Below are 21,632 nucleotides of genomic sequence, written 5' to 3' on the forward strand. Positions count from 1 at the left end.
GCTCCCTAAATATCAGTTATCGAAATGTCCCGTGGGGCTCAGTTACATCTTCAGCAGAGGCTTGGAAAACTCCGGAAATTCAGCACAAGCAAGCAGTGGTGCCAATTCTGCACCCGCCAGCACGGGCAAAGCCGGTGGGGGGCCAGGCCAGAGAGCCAGCTCCACGCCTCTGTGGTCCCTCACCACGCCAGGGGCTAAGTCGTCACCTAGACACCTGCTTGTTGGTGCCGGTTACTGTGCCCACTGCAGACAACAGGCTGGACCTGCACCCAGTGTGGTTCCGTGGTCCAGACTGCTGAGCCGGCACGCCCTGGAGGCCACGGACAGACCGGCTGCCCACTTCTGAGGCTCTCCGGGAGAGCAGGTCTTCCCAGGCCGGTGCACGGATGGCCACAGAGAACAAGGAAAGCAGAGCGGACTGAGGCCTTTGACGGTGTTGAGGGGTCAGGGCTGGGGCTTTCCCAGTTTTGACTTCCAGTGGCCCCCCAAAAGGGAGCCCCTAGGCTTTCTTGTTGGACAGAGGGGCCTGGTCACACAGACCCATGGTCCAAGAGGAAACCACAGCAGCAGGACGCCAGCATGGGCGCTCAGTTCTGAAGGTCAAGGTCAAGGCCACCGACAGTCTCATTTACATATCCCTATGACGACTTCCAGCCCCACCCCTCCCCGAGGGCTGAGCACCCTCCCCTCACTGCCACGTCAGAGACCAACACGGTGTCATGTTTCACAAGCACAGCCCCGGGGTGACGCGTGTGCTTCCCTGGTCACCTTCCACACGAGCTGGGACGAGTGCAGGTGCTCCTGGGACGCTAGCGGGGCCTCTGCTTCCAAGGTGCTGCAGCGAGGCCCCCACACCACCCGCCGGCTTCCCTGCTTACGGTGTCCTCGCAGTGATGACAAGGTGAGTCCCACCCCCATCTGAGCACCAGTCCCTTTCTGTTGACCTCCCGAGTTACGTTCAGGTTTATTTTGTCTGTCCTAGGAATACGGTCACCCAGGGCACTGCACTTAGCCGATCTGGACTAACAATTTTAATGTTACCTAGTAAGCATATTAGTCATCTATTACAATGCACCTAGTTATTGGCTGGCGCCGTGGCTCAATAGGCTAATCCTCCGCCTAGCGGCGCCGGCACACCGGGTTCTAGTCCCGGTCAGGGCGCCGGATTCTGTCCCGGTTGCCCCTCTTCCAGGCCAGCTCTCTGCTGTGGCCCAGGAGTGCAGTGGAGGATGGCCCAAGTACTTGGGCCCTGCACCCCATGGGAGACCAGGAGAAACACCTGGCTCCTGCCATTGGATCAGCGCGCCGCGGCGGCCACTGGAGGGTGAACCAACGGCAAAGGAAGACCTTTCTCTCTGTCTCTCTCTCTCTCACTGTCCACTCTGTCAAAAAAAAAAAAAAATGCACCGAGTTACTACTAGAAGCTTAAATTTAAAAAGGCGCATTCTCTTGGTTTCTGAGGGCCAGGAAGCAAGGAGCAGCCAAACTGGAAGGTTCTAGCTCAAAGTTTCTCAAAGGACGTGGTCAGGGTGCTGGCCCGGGGAGGGCTTGGCTGAAGTCTTGCTTTTCCCACGTTCACTGGCAGGGGTCCGGCACGCCTGTCTCTTGCTGACACGTGGGGCTCTGCGCCTGAGCTTCCTCCTGACACCACCACTGCCTTCCCCCAGGGCAATTGACAGGGAAGGTGCAGTTTCAGGACCTGATCTTACACGGCACAGGCCATCACCCGCCCTACGCTCCCGTCCCACAGGCCAACCTGGTGGATGGGGGACGGGAGGACACGGGGATCGGACTACCAGCAGCTGGGGAGCCAACTTGGGAGGCCACCTCTTCCTCCCGCTGCCGAGCCCCAGTGCTGTGTGGCTCCAAGGGCGTCCCTTAAAGAGCCCTGGCTCACCCTCTCAGAAGCCAGGCCCTGCCCTGATGCACTGGACGCTGGGAACTTGGTGCTGCTCAATTCTTTCAGGTCTGTGAAACAAGCAATGACGTCCACCCTTAGTAAGTGAATCGGCCAAGTCAAGCAACTGATCCTGTCACCGCGAGCAAGGCATGGGGCCAGACCTTCGTGAGCGGGTCATTCCTGAGAGCCTAGGATCCAGTTCCCGGCTTCTTGTGCACCGGATCCTGGTTTGAAACCTAGGCAGCCTCATCTCCGCCACCCCTAGAGTCCACTTTCCATTGTACTGCATGGGTTTTTCAGCGTTCTGGCGTTCCCAGCACGGCCCACGCAGCTCAATCCTCTGACTGAATGACGATACAAGCCTTTGGAATCTGCCAACCCTCCTGGCCTGGTACAGGGTGAATTTGCCACTGCAAGGAGTTATGTTTTCCTGCCGAACCATCTTCCTAAGCTCATTCAATCACGGCTATTCCTTGTACTGCTGAAATCTCAGTCGGTCCCGAGTGTGTCTGTGTGTGCGCGTGTGTGTGTTTGCTCTCGTGAACCACACAAGTGTACTAAAGTCTCCACCGCAGTGGAGGGTGTCATTTTGTCCTTGAAGGTCTGGAAGTGGCTGTTACGTTATTAGATGTAAAAGTCTCATCTTCCAGCCAAAACTAATCTCTGCCCATTACACAGCGGTCACCTTTATCCCAGGAGAGCAGAAAGGAGGAAGGGAGAAGGAACAAAGGAGGAACAGAAGGAGGTGAGAGGGAGCAGCGAGGGGCACGTCGTGTGCAAGCCTCTCCCCTCCTCGCAGAGGCCACCAGCCTTGCCTGCGCTCTGCAGCTGGGCCGGCAGCTCCCGAGTCCTGGGGGGATTCTTGCTGGGCCGCCCGCCTCCGGGGCCAGCTGCCTTCTCCCTCGCCCTTCCGCTCGGATGGAGCCTGCCCGGGGCCCAGTGCTACACACAGGTTTCTCACCAGGGAACTCCACCTGGGGCACGGCTGCCCAAGTTCAAGGTTTCCGAGCTTTCTGGTTCATTTCCTTTGGAATCCTGGAACACGTGGCTCTGTGCCAGTGTGTTGGGGCGGGGGGGGGGGGCGGTGGCCCTCAGAAATGCAGCAACCCCCGGAACAACTTTCCTGCTGCACCCAGTGTTTCATCCACGCTGGGAGCGCCTTGCGGAGCCCCTCCCCACTGCTTTCAGTCTGCGACACCACTGGGCTCAGAGCACGGGGTCCTTAACTAACCCCCCCCACCCCCACTCCCTGGCACCATCCCATTTCCCGCTGCACTGTTCCGGCTTCAGTGGCAGCTGGCACACTACCCTGCCTGACCTCTGACCTGGATTTCTCTCTGCCCAGTGGCTGAACCTCTGGTCAGTTTTCTTTGGGCTCCACCTCCTGCCACCAGGGGCACAGCTCCTCTCTCCGGATGCCAGGGCCCAATCGCTCGCTGGTTTAACCTTTAAGAAAACTTTGTGCCTCAAAATTCTGACCTTGAACTGGCCAGGCCTATGGCGCTGGGCTGACAGGCTCAGGTGTCGCTCTAGAAGAGCAAGGCCTCCTGGAAACTGGGGTCCAGCTCCCGTGTGGCCAGCTCCAAGGGCCGTGCACGCCGACCCGGCTGTAAATCAAACAGGGCCTCTCAGTACCACCTGCTCGCTGACTGAACCTGGCTCCCATCACACAGATTGTGACTGGACCCCTTTACTAAGCGTTGAATGCTTTTGTAAAGCTCACTGTTAAAACCCACACGAGAAATTCGAGTATTTTCCTCCTTGCCTGAGCTGCTGTTTGGTCTGGTGATCACCATCAGGAAACGCGGGCCAGGGTGGAGCAGGCACGCACAGCGCAGCAGGTGCCTTAGCCACCACGGCACCCCAGTCCTCTGCCCCTACACCCCCACAGACCCCACTCCCCCGCAAGCCCGGGCGCCATCCGGGCCCCCACACTGACAGTCGCCACCGCACAGTTTCCTAATAGGTAGTATATTTTCACATCAACAACAAGGGAGTAACGACGCTAGGAACGAGAAAGGGGAGCTGGGTTAACGGTGCCACTCCAGAGCCCTGCAGGGGCGGCTCGACCCAGACCTGCAGGAGAGTCGGCCGGGGCTCACCCGACGGCGGGTTCCGAGCCAGGGCGTCAAGGCAGCAGCGCGCTGCTTCTCCAAACGGCAGGGTAGGGCTGGCGACACCTGCTGCTGTCCCGTCTCCTTGTCCACCTTCGCACCGCCTCGGGCTGGGGTCGAGAGCGCGGCCCGTCGCTGAGAGAGGCGAGCGTGACAAGGACGACGCGGCGGCAGCACTAACTAGCCTCAGCAGCCCTGCTGAGTGACGGCCAGGCCCGAGGACTTGGTGATCTCCAGAGTGGTGAATACCTGTTCGCAAGGAAGGAAACAAGACACAGGCAGATTTAAAGGCCAGCGACGCTTTAAGAAGACACTGGGAACGCTGCCTCTGAGCTAGCCTGTAAAACCCACACAGCAGCTGCGATTCAAAATTCCTCTGTGTCTGAAAAGACACCAATTGAAGCCAGTTCTGAAGCCCTCCTGGTTCCTACCTCGCCGCAGGTGGGGTGGATCCCAATGGTCTCATCCAGGAGCTGCTTCGTGAGCCCGCATTTCATGGCAGCTGCAAACCCCTGGGTGATCTCCCCGGCGTTGGGTCCAAGCACGTGGAACCCTATCACCCGATCCTGTAACACGGGAACAAAGCAGAGAGGACCCGGGAGGTTACCAGTCTGCCTCGGCACCCACTCGCTGCAGCTGCACAGCGGAAGGGACAGCGTGGAGGACAGACAAAGAGCTCGCAGGTTGAACTCGGCAGAGAACACAATCTGCTAAATGAGCCAGTAAATGCACATCCAGAGTTAATTTGCACTCAAATTTACTAGAACAAGCAATTTACCCACTGCATGAAGGAGTTCATTAGTGTGATGTAAATTTCCAAATTATGCTGAGATGGTGCTAACAACAACATAACCAATCTGAATTAAAGTCCAACGCTGGGATACTTCTAAGGTGGCAGGTCTTTCTGGAAATACACGAGACTGCCCGCCCAGGGAGCGAGGCCTGCTGCCAGCCCTGAGCAGAGGTCAGGGAGTGGCCAGCGTGGCACAGTCACCTGGGACTGCGTGCAGGGAGGGACCCGGGGACATGATCTGCAGACCCTCTGAGACGGAAGCTGGGGCTTGGTCCATTTTCAAGGTAGCAGCACATTTGAGGCTGGCCTTTGGTCGATTACTTTTCATCAGACTCTGTGTTTGATTTTCAGTAGTACAGGTGCACAACAGATAGAGTATTCAAAGGGGCAGTGAAGGCCGAGGCTAGTGGAACTTTGTCCACGTGGATTCTGCACACACAGCCACTGTTCACAACACACAACCTCACACACGCCTGCCTAGCACCCACTCACAGCTCCAAGAGCAGGTTGTTAGGAGGGAGTTGGGCAGAGGCCTCCTGGGCCACAGGTGCAAAGGGGCGTTCCCAGGACCCCCATGCATGCCACAGCAGGCCAGAAGCGAGAGACAGCCCAGAGAAAAGGGAGGAGATGTGGGGGCAAACCTCCACTGACCACTGAAAATGAAGGCATGTGCCAGGCCGGGGAAGGCACGTGCCAGGCCGGGGACGCCACACGGCCTTATCTGCAGTAAAACAGTGTCTCCGTTTCACAAGGACTAGGGGCAGACTTCAGAAATGGACCTTTCGATGGAGGACAACAGAGGCCAGTCAGCAGGTGAGGGTGTGAGTGGAAGGTGGCAGGAGGGGGTGCTGGAACATGGGGGAGGAACTCTGGGACTGTGCCTTGGGGCCGGGGCCTCTGCCTGCAGCCTGGGAGCAGGCGCGGTCTGCTTCCCGCAGCAGTGGCTCCACCAGCCGGACCCCAAGTCCACTCCCTCTCTCTCTCGCCAGTCGGCCCGACCGCCTCTCCGCGCTCCGCTGGAAAGGCTGCCCTCCACAGCCATGGTGTCAGCCCCAAAGGACGCACTTGGCACTGAGAATGGGAATGTAACCAGACCGCAGCACCACCAGCCCTGGGAGCCCGGCTGCAAACCTGTCCACCCCAGCGGCATCGGGCCCCTGGGACCAACACGCCCCCTGGGGCTCTGCACTGCCCTGCACCCATCCACTGGGACCAACACTCCCCTCGGGGCTCTGCACCGCCCTGCACCCAGCAACTGGGACCAACACGCCCCTCGCGGCTCTGCACCCACCCATCAACTGGGACCAACATGCCCCTCGGGGCTCTGCACCACCCTGCACCCATCAACTGGGACCTACACGCCCCTCGCGGCTCTGCACCCACCCATCAACTGGGACCAACACGTCCCTCGGGGCTCTGCACCGCCCTGCACCCATCAACTGGGACCTACACGCCCCTCGGGGCTCTGCACCGCCCTGCACCCATCACCTGGGACCTACACGCCCCTCGCGGCTCTGCACCCACCCATCAACTGGGACCAACATGTCCCTCGGGGCTCTGCACCGCCCTGCACCCATCAACTGGGACCTACACGCCCCTCGGGGCTCTGCACCACCCTGCACCCATCAACTGGGACCAACACGCCCCTCGCGGCTCTGCACCGCCCTGCACCCATCAACTGGGACCTACACGCCCCTCGGGGCTCTGCACCGCCCTGCACCCATCAACTGGGACCTACACGCCCCTCGGGGCTCTGCACCACCCTGCACCCATCAACTGGGACCAACACGCCCCTCGCGGCTCTGCACCGCCCTGCACCCATCAACTGGGACCTACACGCCCCTCGGGGCTCTGCACCGCCCTGCACCCATCAACTGGGACCTACACGCCCCTCGGGGCTCTGCACCGCCCTGCACCCATCAACTGGGACCAACACGCCCCTCGCGGCTCTGCACCACCCTGCACCCATCAACTGGGACCAACACGCCCCTCGGGGCTCTGCACCACCCTGCACCCATCAACTGGGACCAACACGCCCCTCGCGGCTCTGCACCACCCTGCACCCATCAACTGGGACCAACACGTCCCTCGGGGCTCTGCACCACCCTGCACCCATCAACTGGGACCAACACGCCCCTCGGGGCTCTGCACCGCCCTGCACCCAGCAACTGGGACCAACATGCCCCTCGGGGCTCAGCACCGCCCTGCACCCAGCAACTGGGACCAACACGCCCCTTGGGGCTCTGCACCGCCCCGCACCCAGCAACTGCGCCCAGCAGGGAGTCCTGATGCCCCGAGTGGCTTCGCCATGCAGGCATGGAGCGCGTGCTGATGGCTGTGACACCCATTTCCAGCTGCACGGGGACCAGAGACACAAAGACAGGTGAGAATTAAACTAGGGAACGGCTGTGCTACGTGGTGAACTGCACGTCGGTGTCACCTCCTGCTGCTCACCTTGACCTGTTTTGAGGTTTTACCTCCCAAGACCGTTTACGAACTCTTAAGGCGACAAGAGCTGAGCATTCACACTGCCGTCTCCACCGGCCTCCTTTCTATAGCAAGTCGCAAGCGAGTTGCAGCAGGAGGGGAGGGAGTTCTGCCCACAGCCTCTCCGCCCCTTGCTGCTGCCTTCATGGGAAGCTTCCTCAGCACTCAGCTCAATCCCTAAGAATCTCATGTGCTGTGAGCCTCTTTTCCTTTTTTAAGATTTATTTTTATTTATTTGAAAGGCACAGTTACAGAGAGACAGAGAGAGGTCTTCCATCTGCTGATTCACTCCCCAAATGGCCACAACAGCCTGGGCTTGGGCCATACTGAAGCCAGGAGCTTTTTCTGGGTCTCCCACATGGGTGCAGGGACCCATGCACTTGGCCATCTTCTGCTGCTTTCCCAGGTGCATTAGCAGGGAGCTGGATCAGAAGTGGAGCAGCCAGGACTCGAACCAGGGCCCATGTGGGATGCCAGTGTCACAGGTGGCAGCTTTACCTGCTACGCCACAGCGCCAGCCCCAAGCATCTCTTTCTATGGGCTCTGGTACATGGCTGTTGGGCCCCACTGGCGCAAGAGAGACAACTTGGGGCTTGGCCGGTGGAGCCACCGCAGGAGACAGATGTGGCTGCTCCCAGGTTGTAGGCAGTGCCCCCACGTCTGAGGTCCAGTCCCAGGGTCTCTTTACCCATGTTTCGGGCACACGTGGCACTCACATGACCAAGATCTTCACAGATTACCCAGTTCCAAACCACCCAGCTGCTTCAATAGCCATGGTGGGGGCAAGGCAGGCACTGGGTGCAGTGGTTATGACGGTGCCTGGGACGAACTCGTCCTGTATGGGAGCCGTCTGGGTGGATTCAAATCCCAGATCCGCTTCCCGTTCCAGCTTCCTGATGTGGGAGGCGGTGGTGATGGCTCAAGTAATCGGATGCTGCCACCCGCACGGAGTTCTGGGCTCCCTGCTTCAGCCTGGCCCAGCCTCAGCTGTCACAGGCATTTGGGGAAGTGAACCAGCAGATGGGGGCTCTCTGTCTGTCTCTATGTCTCTCTGCCTTTCAGATGAATAAAAATAGATAAATCACACTTTTTTAAAAGACAGCTTTGGGGAGTGACAACTTCCAGTGATGTACATGGAGAGAGCACTGGTAAACCCCAACAAACCGTCCCTCTGTAGCCTCTGCAGATACATCTACTAGAAAACCATGTGAAGGACTTCTATCTTGCCCTGAAAAGTTATCTTTCAAGAAATTATTAAAATCCAAATAAGTAGGGATAAAAGCTACAATTAAAATTCCAGGGATTACATACCTGGTCCAGTTTGTTGCAGATTATCTTTGCATAACAAGTATTGTTGTCTCTGCCGGCTACCGTCCATTCGAGAGGCCAAAACAAAGTATGATACACCTGGAAGAGGGGAGAGGGAGGGCCGAGGTTAGCGGAGACGGAACCCTCTGCTGGACAGGCTCTCCACTTCTCTGAAGGCAGCAGGCTCTAAGCAGCTTGCAGAGATTCCATCTGCAATGAATGATCCCAACTCCACGCCTGTGACGGGAGCTGCTGGCCGCAGCCCGGGAAGAGCTGTACTAACGTGCTGACCTCCGTTTGGCTCAGCTGGAGTGAAACAAACAAACAAAAAATCTATTAACAGAATTCAGTTTTCAAACGTTTACAGAGTCCTAGCAATGCACAAAGCTGCTGTGTGGGCTGAAGCCCGAGACCGTGCCTCCGACAGTCTGACCACTTGCCTACGATGTCCTTACTCAAATAAAACCTACGAAGAGAAGTGACACAGGGCCAGTGATTCAGAGAGACACAGGACACCGTCTGCGCTGCTTCAGGGCAAGGCTCGCGTCCTTCCCGGTTCCGGCCCCCAAGGCCGCGGGCCGGTGCCTCGAGAGAACCCCTGAGCCCCTTCAGTGTGGCCCTGTCCCCTAAGGCAGCCCTGCTCCCAGTGCCGCTCCTCTGAACCACTCCACGCGGGAGGCCACGTTTGGCGAGCTACAATCCACAACGGCTAACTTGACATTTATAAAATAATCCCACTGACATCGATTGCTGATACATGCGCAGTAAAAATAAAATTTTTTACTACAAAGGTATCACATACAGTTACTTATAACAAAAAGATTAGACTCCACTGTACTGAACAGAAGAGGAAGACTTCCACTCATCTTAACACACACTTTGTCATCTCTATGGACCAGGAGATAAAGGTCTCTTTACCTCAGGAGATCCGTTCCTAAAAATACACCTCTAGGGTTAACAAAGGAGATGATGAGAACCCGTGAACCTTTAAAGGCCACATCAGAAATGGCAAGCGTCTATTTCTGGCGCGTCCTATTATATCCCTTCATGCCATAAACAAGAGGAAAGTGGGCACACATACGTCCTCCCATCTCCTGTCTCTTTTCCCAGTGTTTGTTAAAGGTGTTTTTTTTTTTCTTCTAGCGCTTCGACAACTGTACTTTAAGTCTCTAACCCCTTGTTTCATGATCCAGGCATGAAGCCTGGATCCAACCAGGTTTTCCCACTGAACACCGACCTACTTATCCCAACGTCTTCTAGGGAGTCACCCGTCTTTCCACACTGATCCAGAATCCTCCCTCTAGCACACGCTACTTCGTGTAAGCATTTCCGTCCGTGCCTGGATCGCGTCCTCTGTCCCACCGACCTTCTGGCACACCTGTATGCCTCGACGGCACACCTGTAACTGCTGCGACACTGTGACACACCCGAGTATCTAATTAGGGCTTCTCTCAGGCCTCTCCTTATCCGGAGTCTTCCCATTATTGCTTGGTGCTTTCTAAAAAGATCTTACCAAATTGCACACAATAATTAGACCTAAGTTTTGAGAGTAGGCTGTGAAAACCAGTGATTGCTGGTCCATCTGTTTCAATCCTCACCGAGGTCACCACGTTCACCATGTTTATTCTTTAGGCACCCTGTGTACCTCTGGGCCCCTAAAGCACAGCTAGCTTGCTACCACCTGACTTCTGTGTTGCGCCTTCTTCAGCCACGTGGCTCTCTGGGAGATGAGGACACTGATTCTGCTTCCTTCCCAGCCCACCACGGTCTGGGCATCCTTCCTGCCCATCCCCCACCCTGCCCCCCATAGTTAGATTCTTCTAGGACACTGCCAGTGTTGTCTCTACCACATTAAAGCTACCCACAGACAAGTGGGAAGGCACAAGCAAAGGTGAACCTGTACCCTTACCTCTTATCAGACGCTAACAGGAACTCAAGATGGATCACACACGCTGAAATCCAAGAGTTAAAAGTAGTTTTTAAAACTCTTAGATGAATTGTACTTCATTAAAATTAATGACCTGTGCTTCAAAGGACATCATCGAGAATGCGAAAAGACCAGCTCCAGAAAATGACAACAAATGTAAATTTTCTGTGCCCTGGGGACTTGTATGGCAAATACACACACAAGCACAGCACACTTCTAAACCAATCATAAGAGGAAAGGCGAGTTAGCCAAAAAGAGTAAAGGATCTAAACAGACATTTCTTTAAAAAAAAATACACAAATGGCCAGTAAGCGCACAAAAGGAGGCTCGAAATAAAAACCACCAGGAGCCGTCACTGGGAGGCTGCATTAGTTGGCTTAGGCTGCCCCGAAACATCACCACAAAGACGGTAGCTTAGAATAAACTTTAGGCTCTCCATTCTGAAGTCAGAAATTAGAAGCCCAAGTGTCAGCAAGGCCACCGTCTCTCCCGATGCTTTGAAAACCCCTCCTGGCCTCCTCCGGCTCCTGGTGTCTCCAGGAGCTCCTTAGCTTTTCCCAGCTGCCCTGGAACCCAGCAGTCCCAGGCCTGCACACGCAGGAGAAATGACACGTCCACATAAGGCCTGGAACGTGAGCACGCACCGTGGCAATATTCACAACAGCCACAAGTGGAAACAGCTCCAGCGTCCACCGGTGGCCCAACTCACCCAGGAATAAACACAATACGGTCTACACAGTCATAGTATCCAGCAGTATAATGAAATTAAGTACTGACACGTACAACACGCATGAACCTCGAAGACATCACGCTAAGCGACAGGAGGCAGCCCCGAAAGACCATGGAGTGAATGAGTCCATCTGTATGCAATCTCAGTTCGGGATCTACAGACACCGCTCGCTGCTTAGGGCTTGGCGGGAGCCCAGGGTCTGGGGTGTGCAGGGAAACAGGAAGGGATTCTGGGTGGGGCCATGCAAGCATTCTACGGTCCACGGGTGCTGGTCCCACAAGAGCAGGCAGGCACCACACTAAGGATCCACTAAAGTCCACTGAACGATGTGCTTTAAGGAATAAATTAACGGCACATATGTAAGCTATGAACTCGGTAAAGCTATTCCTTTAAAAACCAGGCCATTCACAGGAGAGGCACATGGTCAACTACGATAATCTTACTCTCATGTACAATTTCCTATTCTCTATTGGATTAAAGATGTTTTGCTTGAGCAGACTTAATTTTCTGTGTATTAACCCTAACTTAATCCTTTATCTCAATAATATTATTTCTTCTAATCTATGAATATGAGATGCCGTTTCAACTAGTTAAGTCTTCTAAAATTCCTTTGAGCCACATTTCATGGTTTTCACTGTATACGTTTTCCGTCTCTTAGTTAAATTTATTTCTGAATATTTTATTCTTTGTGAGGCTATTGTAAATGCAGTTGTGTTTCATTCAGGACAGTTCATTGCAGGTACATAAAAATACAACTGATTTTGTGTACTGGTTTTATAACCTTTGAATACATTTATTAGCTCTATTAAGGGCTCAACTGTGTCCTTTCCTCACCAAAATTCATTTGCTAAAATCCAGCTCTAATACCTCTGATTGTAATAACTCTGGATAGGCTCTTTAAAGAGATAAATCCCTTCTTATCAGTCATCAGGTTAGATGTAAAAAGACAAAGCTCTTCCATGAAGCAGTGAAAAATGGTTTTTAAAATGTTTATCTATTTACTTGAAGGGGAGAATGGAGGGAGAGAGAGGGAGGGAGGAAGGGAGGGAGAGAATGAAGGAATGATGAGTATCTTGATCCACTAGTTCACGGCTCAGCTGGCCAGGGCTGGTTCGGTTCAGGCCGAGGCCAGGAGCCCTGAGCGCCATCTATGTCTCCCAGGCGGGAGGCGGGGGCCCAAGTACTTGGGTTCTCATCTCCTGCCTCCCAGGCACGTTATCTGGGAGCTGCATGGGCAGCAGAACAGCAGGGACTCTAACGGGCACTGCCACTTGGGAGGCTGGCGCTCTGGGCAGAAGCTCACTGCTGGGCCACACCGCTGCCCCGAGATGGTCAGATTTGATAAAAAAAAAAAAAAAAAAAAAAAAAAAAAAAAAACTGTGGATCCATTTATACATGTGTAGAGACTCACTTTAGATATAAGAACACAAATTTACAAATATGGAAATTAAAAAGTCAGAAAATGATATTCCATGCAAGTAGTAACAAAGATTACATATATGGAAAGTGAGAGGGAAAATGATATTCACGCAATCATAACAAAAAGAAAGCGAGTATATTTTGGTGCTCAAGTTCTCCATTAGCATTCAGTTCATTTTTTGTACCATTTTTTTTTTATCCCCTTCTTTCCCTTTCTGATTATATTTAGAGTTTTTTTCTCAGTGGTTACCTTGGGGATTACAATTAACATCCTTAACTTGTAGAAATCTAACTACTGACTCCGTTTTTGTCCCTTCTCTTTATATCATCATTGTCAGATTACAACTATATATAATGTTCGAGGAAGCTTCAAAAAGTACACAGAAAATGTGTATTTTGAAAAAACTATGAGCAGATGAAACTTTTTTTGCAAAATTTCAAATTAAACATAATTATATTTTCATGGACACTTTAAAACTCCCTTATGTGCTCATTAGCATATTTATAATTACTGTTTTAATTCTTATTGCCTTTTTCTAAAAGATTTTATTTGAGAGTCGGAGTTACAGACAGTGAGAGAATGGACAGAGAGAAAGGTCTTTCTTCCATTGGTTCACTCCCCAGTTGGCTGCAACGGCCGGAGCTGCACTGATCTGAAGCCAGGAGACAGGTGCTTCTTCCTGGTCTCCCACGTGGGTGCAGGAGCCCAAGGACTTGGGTCATCTTCCACTGCTTTCCCAGGCCACAGCAGAGAGCTAGATGGGAAAAGGGACAGCTCTTCCCACAGATCTCTAAAGCTCTCTTCATGTTTCTCTATTCTTTTTGTCTTTCTGCTCTTCAGGTTGGGTAATTCCAACTGACCCCAAATTCATTAATCCTTTTTCAACCTGCACCAATCTGATTCTGAGCCCCTCAAGTGAGTTTTTCAATTCAGTTATTATATTTTTTCAGCTTCAGAACTCCTACTTGGTTGCTTTTCATCATTTCTATTTCTTTATTGATATTCTTATTTTGTTCAGACATCATCTTCCCGGTGCCCTTCAGTGTGTTACCATAGTTTCCTTTGGCTCATTGAACATATTTCAGATGGTTGGGTTAATGTAAATCACAAAAAATTCCAATGTTCGGACCCCGTGTGGGATAATTTTTATCCATGGTTTCCCATTTCTTTATATACTGTTGTGAACTGAATTGTGTCATCCCAAAATTCGCATGCTGAATTTCTAGACTTGGTATGTGATGTGGGGGTAGGGGGATGGAGTGACTACAGATGTAATTAACAAAGGTGAGGTCATACTAGAGTAGGGGGCCTCCTAATCCAATATGATTATCTTTATAAAGAGGGGGAGATTCTGAACTTGCGTCTTTGTGGTAGAATCGACCATCCTGTATCCTTGGAGGAGGACCCACTGGTAAGCAGAATGCTGTGCGAAGATGAAGGCAGAGCTCTGCAAGCCAAGGAGGCCAAAGATCGCTAACAAACCGCCAGAAGCTAGAGCGACAAGGAACAGGTTGTCCCACTCAGAACTTAGGAGGAAACAGTCCTGCTGACACCTTCGTCTCAGACTTCTGGGGCTGGGCCAGGCCAGGCCAGAGCCAGAGCCAGGAGCCTCATCTCGTCTCCCACGTGGGTGACAGGGGCCCAAGGACTTGGGCCATCTTCTGCTGCTTTCCCCAGGCCAACAGCAAGGGGCTGGATTGGAAGTGGTGCAGCCAGGACTTGAACTGGCACCCATGTGGGATGGTGGCAATGCAGGTGGTGATTTAATCTGCTATGCCACAACACTGGCCCCTAACTGCTGGGAATTAAAATGATATTTGGATTTGGGAGTGATGGAATTTTTTTTTAACCTTTATTCCAATGATCGTTTCACAACTGTGTTTTCTGAAACCATAAAACAATGAATTTTACTATAAGTAAATTGTAACTCTTTTTTTTTTTAAATTTGCAAAGAAAAAGAGTGTCTGCAAACTCTGAGCTTGAGGTCAGGCCTTACTACCTTTGAGCTCCACACTCTAACCGGGGAAGTTCCGCTGGGGACCCCTGCTGCGCATATTTAGGTTTTCCCTGAAGATTTTCTCAGAGCCCCCTGGAAACAAAACTCTAACCGATCTCTGCCCAGAGCAAGGGTGAAGGGATGACTGGCAGAGTTTTGAGAGCTGTTTCTTCTCCATTTAAAGCTGTGCTGGGGCCCACACTGTGGTGTAGTGAGTAAAGCCGCTGACTGTGATGCCAGCATCCCATACGGGCACTGGTTTGAGTCCTGGCTGCTCCACTTCCGATCCAGCTTCCTGCTAATGGCCCAGGAAAAGCAGCAGAAGATGGCCCAAGTGGCTGGGCCCCTGCCACCTGTGTGGGAGGCTCAGAAGAAGTTCCTGGCTCCTGGCTACAGCCTGGCCCGGTGCTGGCCATTGTGACCATCTGGGAGTGAACCAGCTGACTGAAGATCTCTCCATACGTATCTCAGTCTCTCTATCTGTAACTCTTTCAAATAAATACATCAACTAATTTTTAAAAAAGACCCCTGGAATAGAACCCATGAGTCCTGCTGTGCCTAGTGCCCCCTGGTTGGGAGACCTTGGTTTTAATCCTCCCCAGAAAAGCCCCTTCCAGACATGGCCAGTGTGCAGGAAATGCCCCGCAGAGTGGTTTCTGCCGTCTCTAACGCGGATTTCAGCGGCTTTCCCTGAGTCGGCCCCGTGCCCCGTCTGCCCACTCCCTCCTCCACGGTGCCAGCAACCTGGGAACGTCTAGCTACGCTGACATGTGTCGCAGGCTCCAGCAGGTCTTCAGCGTGCTGCTGCGCACCTCTTGTCTGTGTCTCCGTCTGCGTCCTTCCTGTCCTCCCCATCTGCCACGGGACGAGCGTCTTTGACCCCTGGTAAAACACCAGCCTGGGAGACAATGGTGCAGCAGGTGGGGACGTTGGGGGTGGCTAGGTCATGAGGTGAGAGCCCTCAGGAATGCAGTCAGTGCCTTCATACGGGGACTCAGACCTGCCTTGCCCTTTTCACCGGGTGTAGACACACTGAGAAGATGGCCGTCTATAGAGCTGCAGTGGACCCTCACCAATGTCCCACACACCGTTCCCTTGAACGTCCCAGTCCCTGGAACTGTGGGAAATACATTTCCATCGCTTATGAGCCACCTAGTTACTGTGTTGTCAGAGCAGTCTGAACAGACTAACACACCACCCTTGAGTTTATTTTTAAAACTTTTCCTTCCCAAGTTTACAGACGCGATTCATTGTCCTCACCAGTGAATGCTGCTATCAAAACAGCGCAACCGGTCTGATTCTTCACCCACAGTGCTCAACTGGCCTTCTGGGCCTGGACTCCCGAGAATCAATAACTCGATCAGGGTATATTTGTGTCAATCAATCCACATCAATTTATCCTCGAATAGGGATGTTATTTCTTTTTTTTTTTTAACTTTTATTTAGCAAATATAAATTTCCCAAGTACAGCTTATGGATTACAATGGCTTCCCCCCCCATAACTTCCCTCCAGCCCGCAACCCTCCCAACTCCCGCTCCCTCTCCCATTCCATTTACATCAAGATTCATTTTCAATTATCTATATACAGAAGATCAATTTAGTATATATTAAGTAAATATTTCAACAGTTTGCACCCACACAGAACAAAAAGTGTAAAATACTGTCTGAGTACTAGTTATAGCATTAATTCACATTGTACAACACATTAAAGACAGAGATCCAAACGGGGAGTAAGTGCACAGTGACTCCTGTTGTTGACTTAACAAATTGACACTCTTGTTTATGGCGTCAGTAATCTCCCTAGGCTCTTGTAATGAGTTGCAAAGGCTATGGAAGCCTTTTGAGTTCACCAACTTTGATCTTATTTCGACAAGGTCATAGTCAAAGTGGAGGTTCTCTCCTCCCTTCAGAGAAAGGTACCTCCTTCTTTGATGACCCGTTCTTTCCACTGGGATCTCACTCGCGGAGATCTTTCATTTAGGTTTGGTTGTGTTTTTTTTCTTTCTTTTTTTTTTTTTTGCCAGAGTGTCTTGGCTTTCCATGCCTAAAATACTCTCATGGGCTCTTCAGCCGGATCCAAATGCCTTAAGGGCTGATTCTGAGGCCAGAGTGCTGTTTAGGACATCTGCCATTCTATGAGTCTGCTGTGTATCCCGCTTCCCATGTTGGATTGTTCTCTCCTTTTTAATTCTATCAGTTAGTATTTGCAGACACTAGTCTTGTTTATGTGATCCCTTTGACTCTTAGACCTATCAGGTATGATCAATTGTGAACTGAAACTGATCACTGGGACTAGTGAGATGGCATTGGTACATACCATCTTGATGGGATTGAATTGGAATCCCCTGGCACATTTCTAACTCTACGGTTTGGGGCAAATCAGTTTGAGCATGTTCCAAATTGTACATCTCCTCCCTCTCTTATTCCCACTCTTATATTAACAGAGGGGAAGTTATTTCAATCTTCATATTCAGTTCTGCATTATGGGGCTACGTTTCTTCTATTATATCTCAGAATTCTGCTTCTACACCAGCAAGTTCTCCACTGAGGAGTATGAATTATATTTATGTTGGATTATATGTGTACATATCCTCTTCCTTCTCTGGTGTTTTTCTTCCACATGAAGACATACTTACCTCAACCTGTTCCATGACATCACCTTTACACTCAGCTGGTGTGTCCTGAGACTCGGCGAGTTTGTTGGTTCAGTGATAACATGTTTCTGGTTCTCAATTTGTCCTTAACAGTCAGTGCCTGGGCACAGTTCTGCTGCTTCCTCCTTCCATGCAACAGGGGAAAAACCTGCATTGCTCCCCTCGGAAGAACTCCTGGCACCTTTCTCCCTCCCCTGTCTCTTCTCCCAAGTCGCAGCATCAGATACGAGACTGCAGTGTGCGTTTTCATCTGTCTCCTTTGGTCATTTCTCCCTGGTGTCACAGCTATGTGGATCAGAGTTGTTTTCACCTACCACAGCAGTCAGGAAGCAGAGGAAACCAGCAACACAGAGGCTGCGCCACGGGGAAGAATCTGTTGAGTGTCTGCAACAAACCGGGCAGACCGGGGCGGAGAACAGTGTGGCAAGCATGGTCGCCAGGAGTCGGGTGGTTACGCAGCAGGAACGCTCCAACGACAAATATCCTGCCCCGGCCACGCGGTAGGCACACTGGGAACCACGAAAGAGCTTTAAGCTATGACCCTGGATACTGTGTGCTGATGCACTGCAGTGGGTTACAGCGGAAGCAGACACCAGGAAGGCTATCCGACTGGTACTGACAAGAGACTGGAGGATCTGAACAGGACAGCGCGAGCAGAAATGAGGCAAGCAGACAGACAGGAGACACAGCTGAGGGACAACCGCCAGGGCTCCCTGCGACGGACTAACTGCCAGGGACAGGCAGGGCAAAGTCAGCATGAGGCTCGAGGACCCGTGGACACGGTTTGTGCTCTCGAGGAAACCAGGTCTCATCAGGAATTCACGGAAATCAGGCTAATACCTTGTTCCCAGATACCCGAAAATCCTAAATCCAGTCAAGCCACCAAGTCAAGCGCAGCCCTGCTCTGGCCCTCAGGAGTCTCTGCTGTTTTCGAAGCTGTACCCTGACACTATGCCCGCGCCACAGGCACTTCCGGACCTAATAAGAAACATTTGCACAAAACGCATTTTTGTATTTGCCAAAGGGATATTTTAAGGACATTATTCACCATATCACAATATCCCTTTCATAATACCGTGAAGAACTATCAGTTCTCCCTCTTTGTGTCACATAGCAGGAAGCTTAGAATTAAATTAAATTTTCATCTAAATCTCAAGGCAGGACCTTATGGCATGAATACTGTGAACCAACAAATTCACCTTTCTTCCACCATCATCTTAGATTTTTCTACCTTGATTCTCTCTTCACCTTGACTTCCTCACTTCAGAAACTACTGTATATAGGGGGCAGGTGCCGTGGCGTCGAGGGTGAAGCCACCACCTGTGGTGCTGGCATCCCATATGGGCGCCAGTTCGAGTTTCCACTGCTTCATTTCTGATCCAGCTCCTGAGAAATGTGCCTGCAATAGTGGAGGACGGCCAAGTGCTTGGGCCCCTGCACCCACGTGGGAGACCCAGATAAGTTCCTGGCTCCTGGCTTCGGCCCAGCCCAGCCCTGGCCATTGTAACTGTTAGGGAAATAAACCTGCTGATGGAAGACCTCTCTCTCTCTCTCTCTCTCTCTCTCTGTAACTCTTTCAAATAAATAAACATTTTTTTAAACAAAACTATTATTTATGTATCTTTGAGAGGCCTCCTCAAAACCTGTAACAGAAATTTTTAAAAATAATAATAAATGGGGCGGGCATTGTGGCGTAGTGGGTAAAGCTGCTGCTTGCTACACCAGCATCCCGTATGGCACCAGTTCAAGTCCTGGCTGCTCCGATTCTGATCCAGTTCCCTGATAATGTGCACAGGAAGGCAGCAGAGGATGGCCCAAATGTTTGGGCCCCTGCCACCCATGTGGGACACTCAGAAGAAACTCCTGGCTCCTGCTTTGGATCAGGTAGCTCTGGCTGTTGTGGCCATGTTGGGGGGTGAACAAGCAGATGGAAGACCTCTCTCTGTCTCTCCCTTTCTCTCTCAACTCTGCTTTTCAGATAAATAAATAAATCTTTTAAAAAGGATTAAAAGTGAACTCTTTAGTTCTATCAAAATGCGATAAATAAATTAATAGGTGGGTTAACATGTAACAAGTCTTAGGAAAAGGACTTCAATGGCCCAAGTGCTTGGGCCCTGCACCCCATGGGAGACCAGGAAAAGCACCTGGCTCCTGCCATCGGATCAGCGCAGCGCGCCGGCCGCGGCGGCCGTTGGAGGGTAAACCAACGGCGAAAGGAAGACCTTTCTCTCTGTCTCTCTTTCTCACTGTCCACTCTGCCTGTCAAAAAAAAAAAAAAAAGGAAAAGGACTTCAATGCCACTTGGAGACCTTCCTTCATAGAAAGCCCTTTATGTGGGGTCTGGCCTTACGCACATTCTTCCCCTCGTGTGCCTGCCTTTCCACCTGAACTTCTCATTAATCACACCACTTATTTTTTTTTAAGATTTATTTATTTATTTGAAAAGCAGTTAGGAGGGTGGTGGTGGGGTTTAGAGAAAGAGAGAGACAGAAAGAGAGAGAGAGAGAGAAAGATCTATCTTCCATCCACTGGTTCACTCCCCAAATGGCCACAATGGCCAGGACTGAGACAGGCCCAAGCTCTCTCTCTCTTCTTCTTCTTCTTTTTTTTTGACAGGCAGAGTTAGACAGTGAGAGAGAGAGACAGAGAGAAAGGTCTTCCTTCCATTGGTTCACCCCACAAATGGCTGCTACGGTCGGCAGGAGCCAGGTGCTTCCTCCTGGTCTCCCATGTGGGTGCAGGGGCCCAAGCACTTGGGCCATCCTCCACTGCCTTCCCAGGCCACAGCAGAGAGCTGGACTGGAAGAGGAGCAACTGGGACAGAATTGGTGCCCCCACCGGGACTAGAACCCTGTGTGCCGGCGCCGCAAGGTGGAGGATTAGCCTAGTGATCTGCAGCGCCAGCCAGGCCCAAGCTCTTGAGCCATCCTCTGCGGCCTTCCCGGGTACACTAGCAGGGAACTGGGTCAGAAGTAGAGCAGCTGGGACTTGACCAGCACCCATACAGGATGCTGGTGCTGCAGACGGCAGCTTTACCTGCTACACTGCAATACTGACCCCTCTTAAACATTTTAAAATGAGTGATAAATATGCAATTATTACCAATAATTTTCTAAGACCCAAAAGAGATGGCTCATTATTATGAGAAGTTCATTGTAAGACTGATGAAATAATGCATTATAAAATGTAAATTTCAAAAACCATCTGAAATAACATTATAAAGTTTTAATCATACATTTTCCCAACAGCAGAATTGTAAATATGAATTTCAACAAGTCCTTAGGCCATTTAACTAAGGAATATCAATGCTGTGGTTTAAAGAAATTCCTAATAATAAATTAAATCATATAATGAAAATGCCTTCCAGGGACAGAACTGAGACTTCCATTCTCTTTTACTTAAAATATCAAGCATTAATAATCCTCCAACTCTTTACTTCCCCATCCTCTCCTACACTGGGATGGTGGACCAAAAAAAAAAAAAAAAAAAAAAAAACAAGACAAGAAAAGAAAAAAGCCAATCCAACTGCCTACCAAAATAAAACGCACAAGCACATTTTGAAGGTTAGGGTTGAATGAGGTTAGGGAGTGGGTTGTGGAAATAAAGAATCTGAACAGTCCACACAGGCAGACGTGCCGTACCCACCCTAAGCCCCACAACAGGGCAGTCTCCCGCAGCTGCAGTGATGTGACCGCCCCAGCTGCTGGCCTCAGCAACGCAGGTACAAGGACACCACCCCGACTTACTCTTTTTATTACTTTTCTGGAGAGCTGGAGTTTAAATTAATTTCTAATTCTCCCAAAACAAGATAAGCATTATAGTAACTTGCAAAATCACAAATAAAAAGTGACCGCCAAGACCAACAGTTGATTAAAAATTCTTAAAAAGGAAACAGTAAAACTCAATCTTACTTCTAGATTCTCTTTCATATATAATTCAGTGGCTTTCTCTTCCGATAATCCACAGCAACCATATTCCAGAGGAGTAAACACTGTTGTTGGAATGCTAAAATAATCACACTGGAAGATAAACAGATTACATACTTTCATTTTGTGATGCTTTTATTATTCAGTTAAAAAATCTATATTCCACGTATTTATAAAAGGAAAATAAGTGAGCCCAGTTCAGTATTAACTGATCCTGACAACATCAACAATGCCACAGAAGTTCTCAGTTACACCAAGGGAGGCGAGAGCCGAGCCCCTGACACCATACCCGGGCCCCTGCCCACAAGTGGGGAAGACCCTACCGGGGCCAGACCTTGACGTCTGCAAATCAGGAGGAAGAGGTGGCAGTGGGGCC

At 51.2% G+C, this 21,632-nt stretch overlaps 1 protein-coding gene across 2 annotated transcripts in view; it reads right to left on the minus strand.

Moving 5' to 3' along the window:
* Positions 1–3,852: 3,852 nt before the first annotated feature.
* Positions 3,853–21,632, minus strand: part of TXNRD3 (thioredoxin reductase 3) — a 52,223-nt gene continuing 34,443 nt past the window's right edge. Inside the window, exons 13-16 of one of the 2 annotated variants that reach the window (XM_070050000.1) lie at positions 21,242–21,349; positions 8,606–8,701; positions 4,446–4,580; positions 3,853–4,263 (exon numbers count right to left, since the gene is read on the minus strand). In XM_070050000.1, coding sequence (XP_069906101.1) covers positions 4,201–4,263; positions 4,446–4,580; positions 8,606–8,701; positions 21,242–21,349 — 402 coding nt within the window. In that variant the 3' untranslated portion in view covers positions 3,853–4,200. The remainder of the gene's footprint in view (positions 4,264–4,445; positions 4,581–8,605; positions 8,702–21,241; positions 21,350–21,632) is intronic. The other variant, XM_017343706.3, reaches the window with a different exon arrangement.

This window comes from Oryctolagus cuniculus, chromosome 10 (genome assembly GCF_964237555.1).
Source record: "Oryctolagus cuniculus chromosome 10, mOryCun1.1, whole genome shotgun sequence".
Lineage (NCBI taxonomy): Eukaryota > Metazoa > Chordata > Mammalia > Lagomorpha > Leporidae > Oryctolagus > Oryctolagus cuniculus.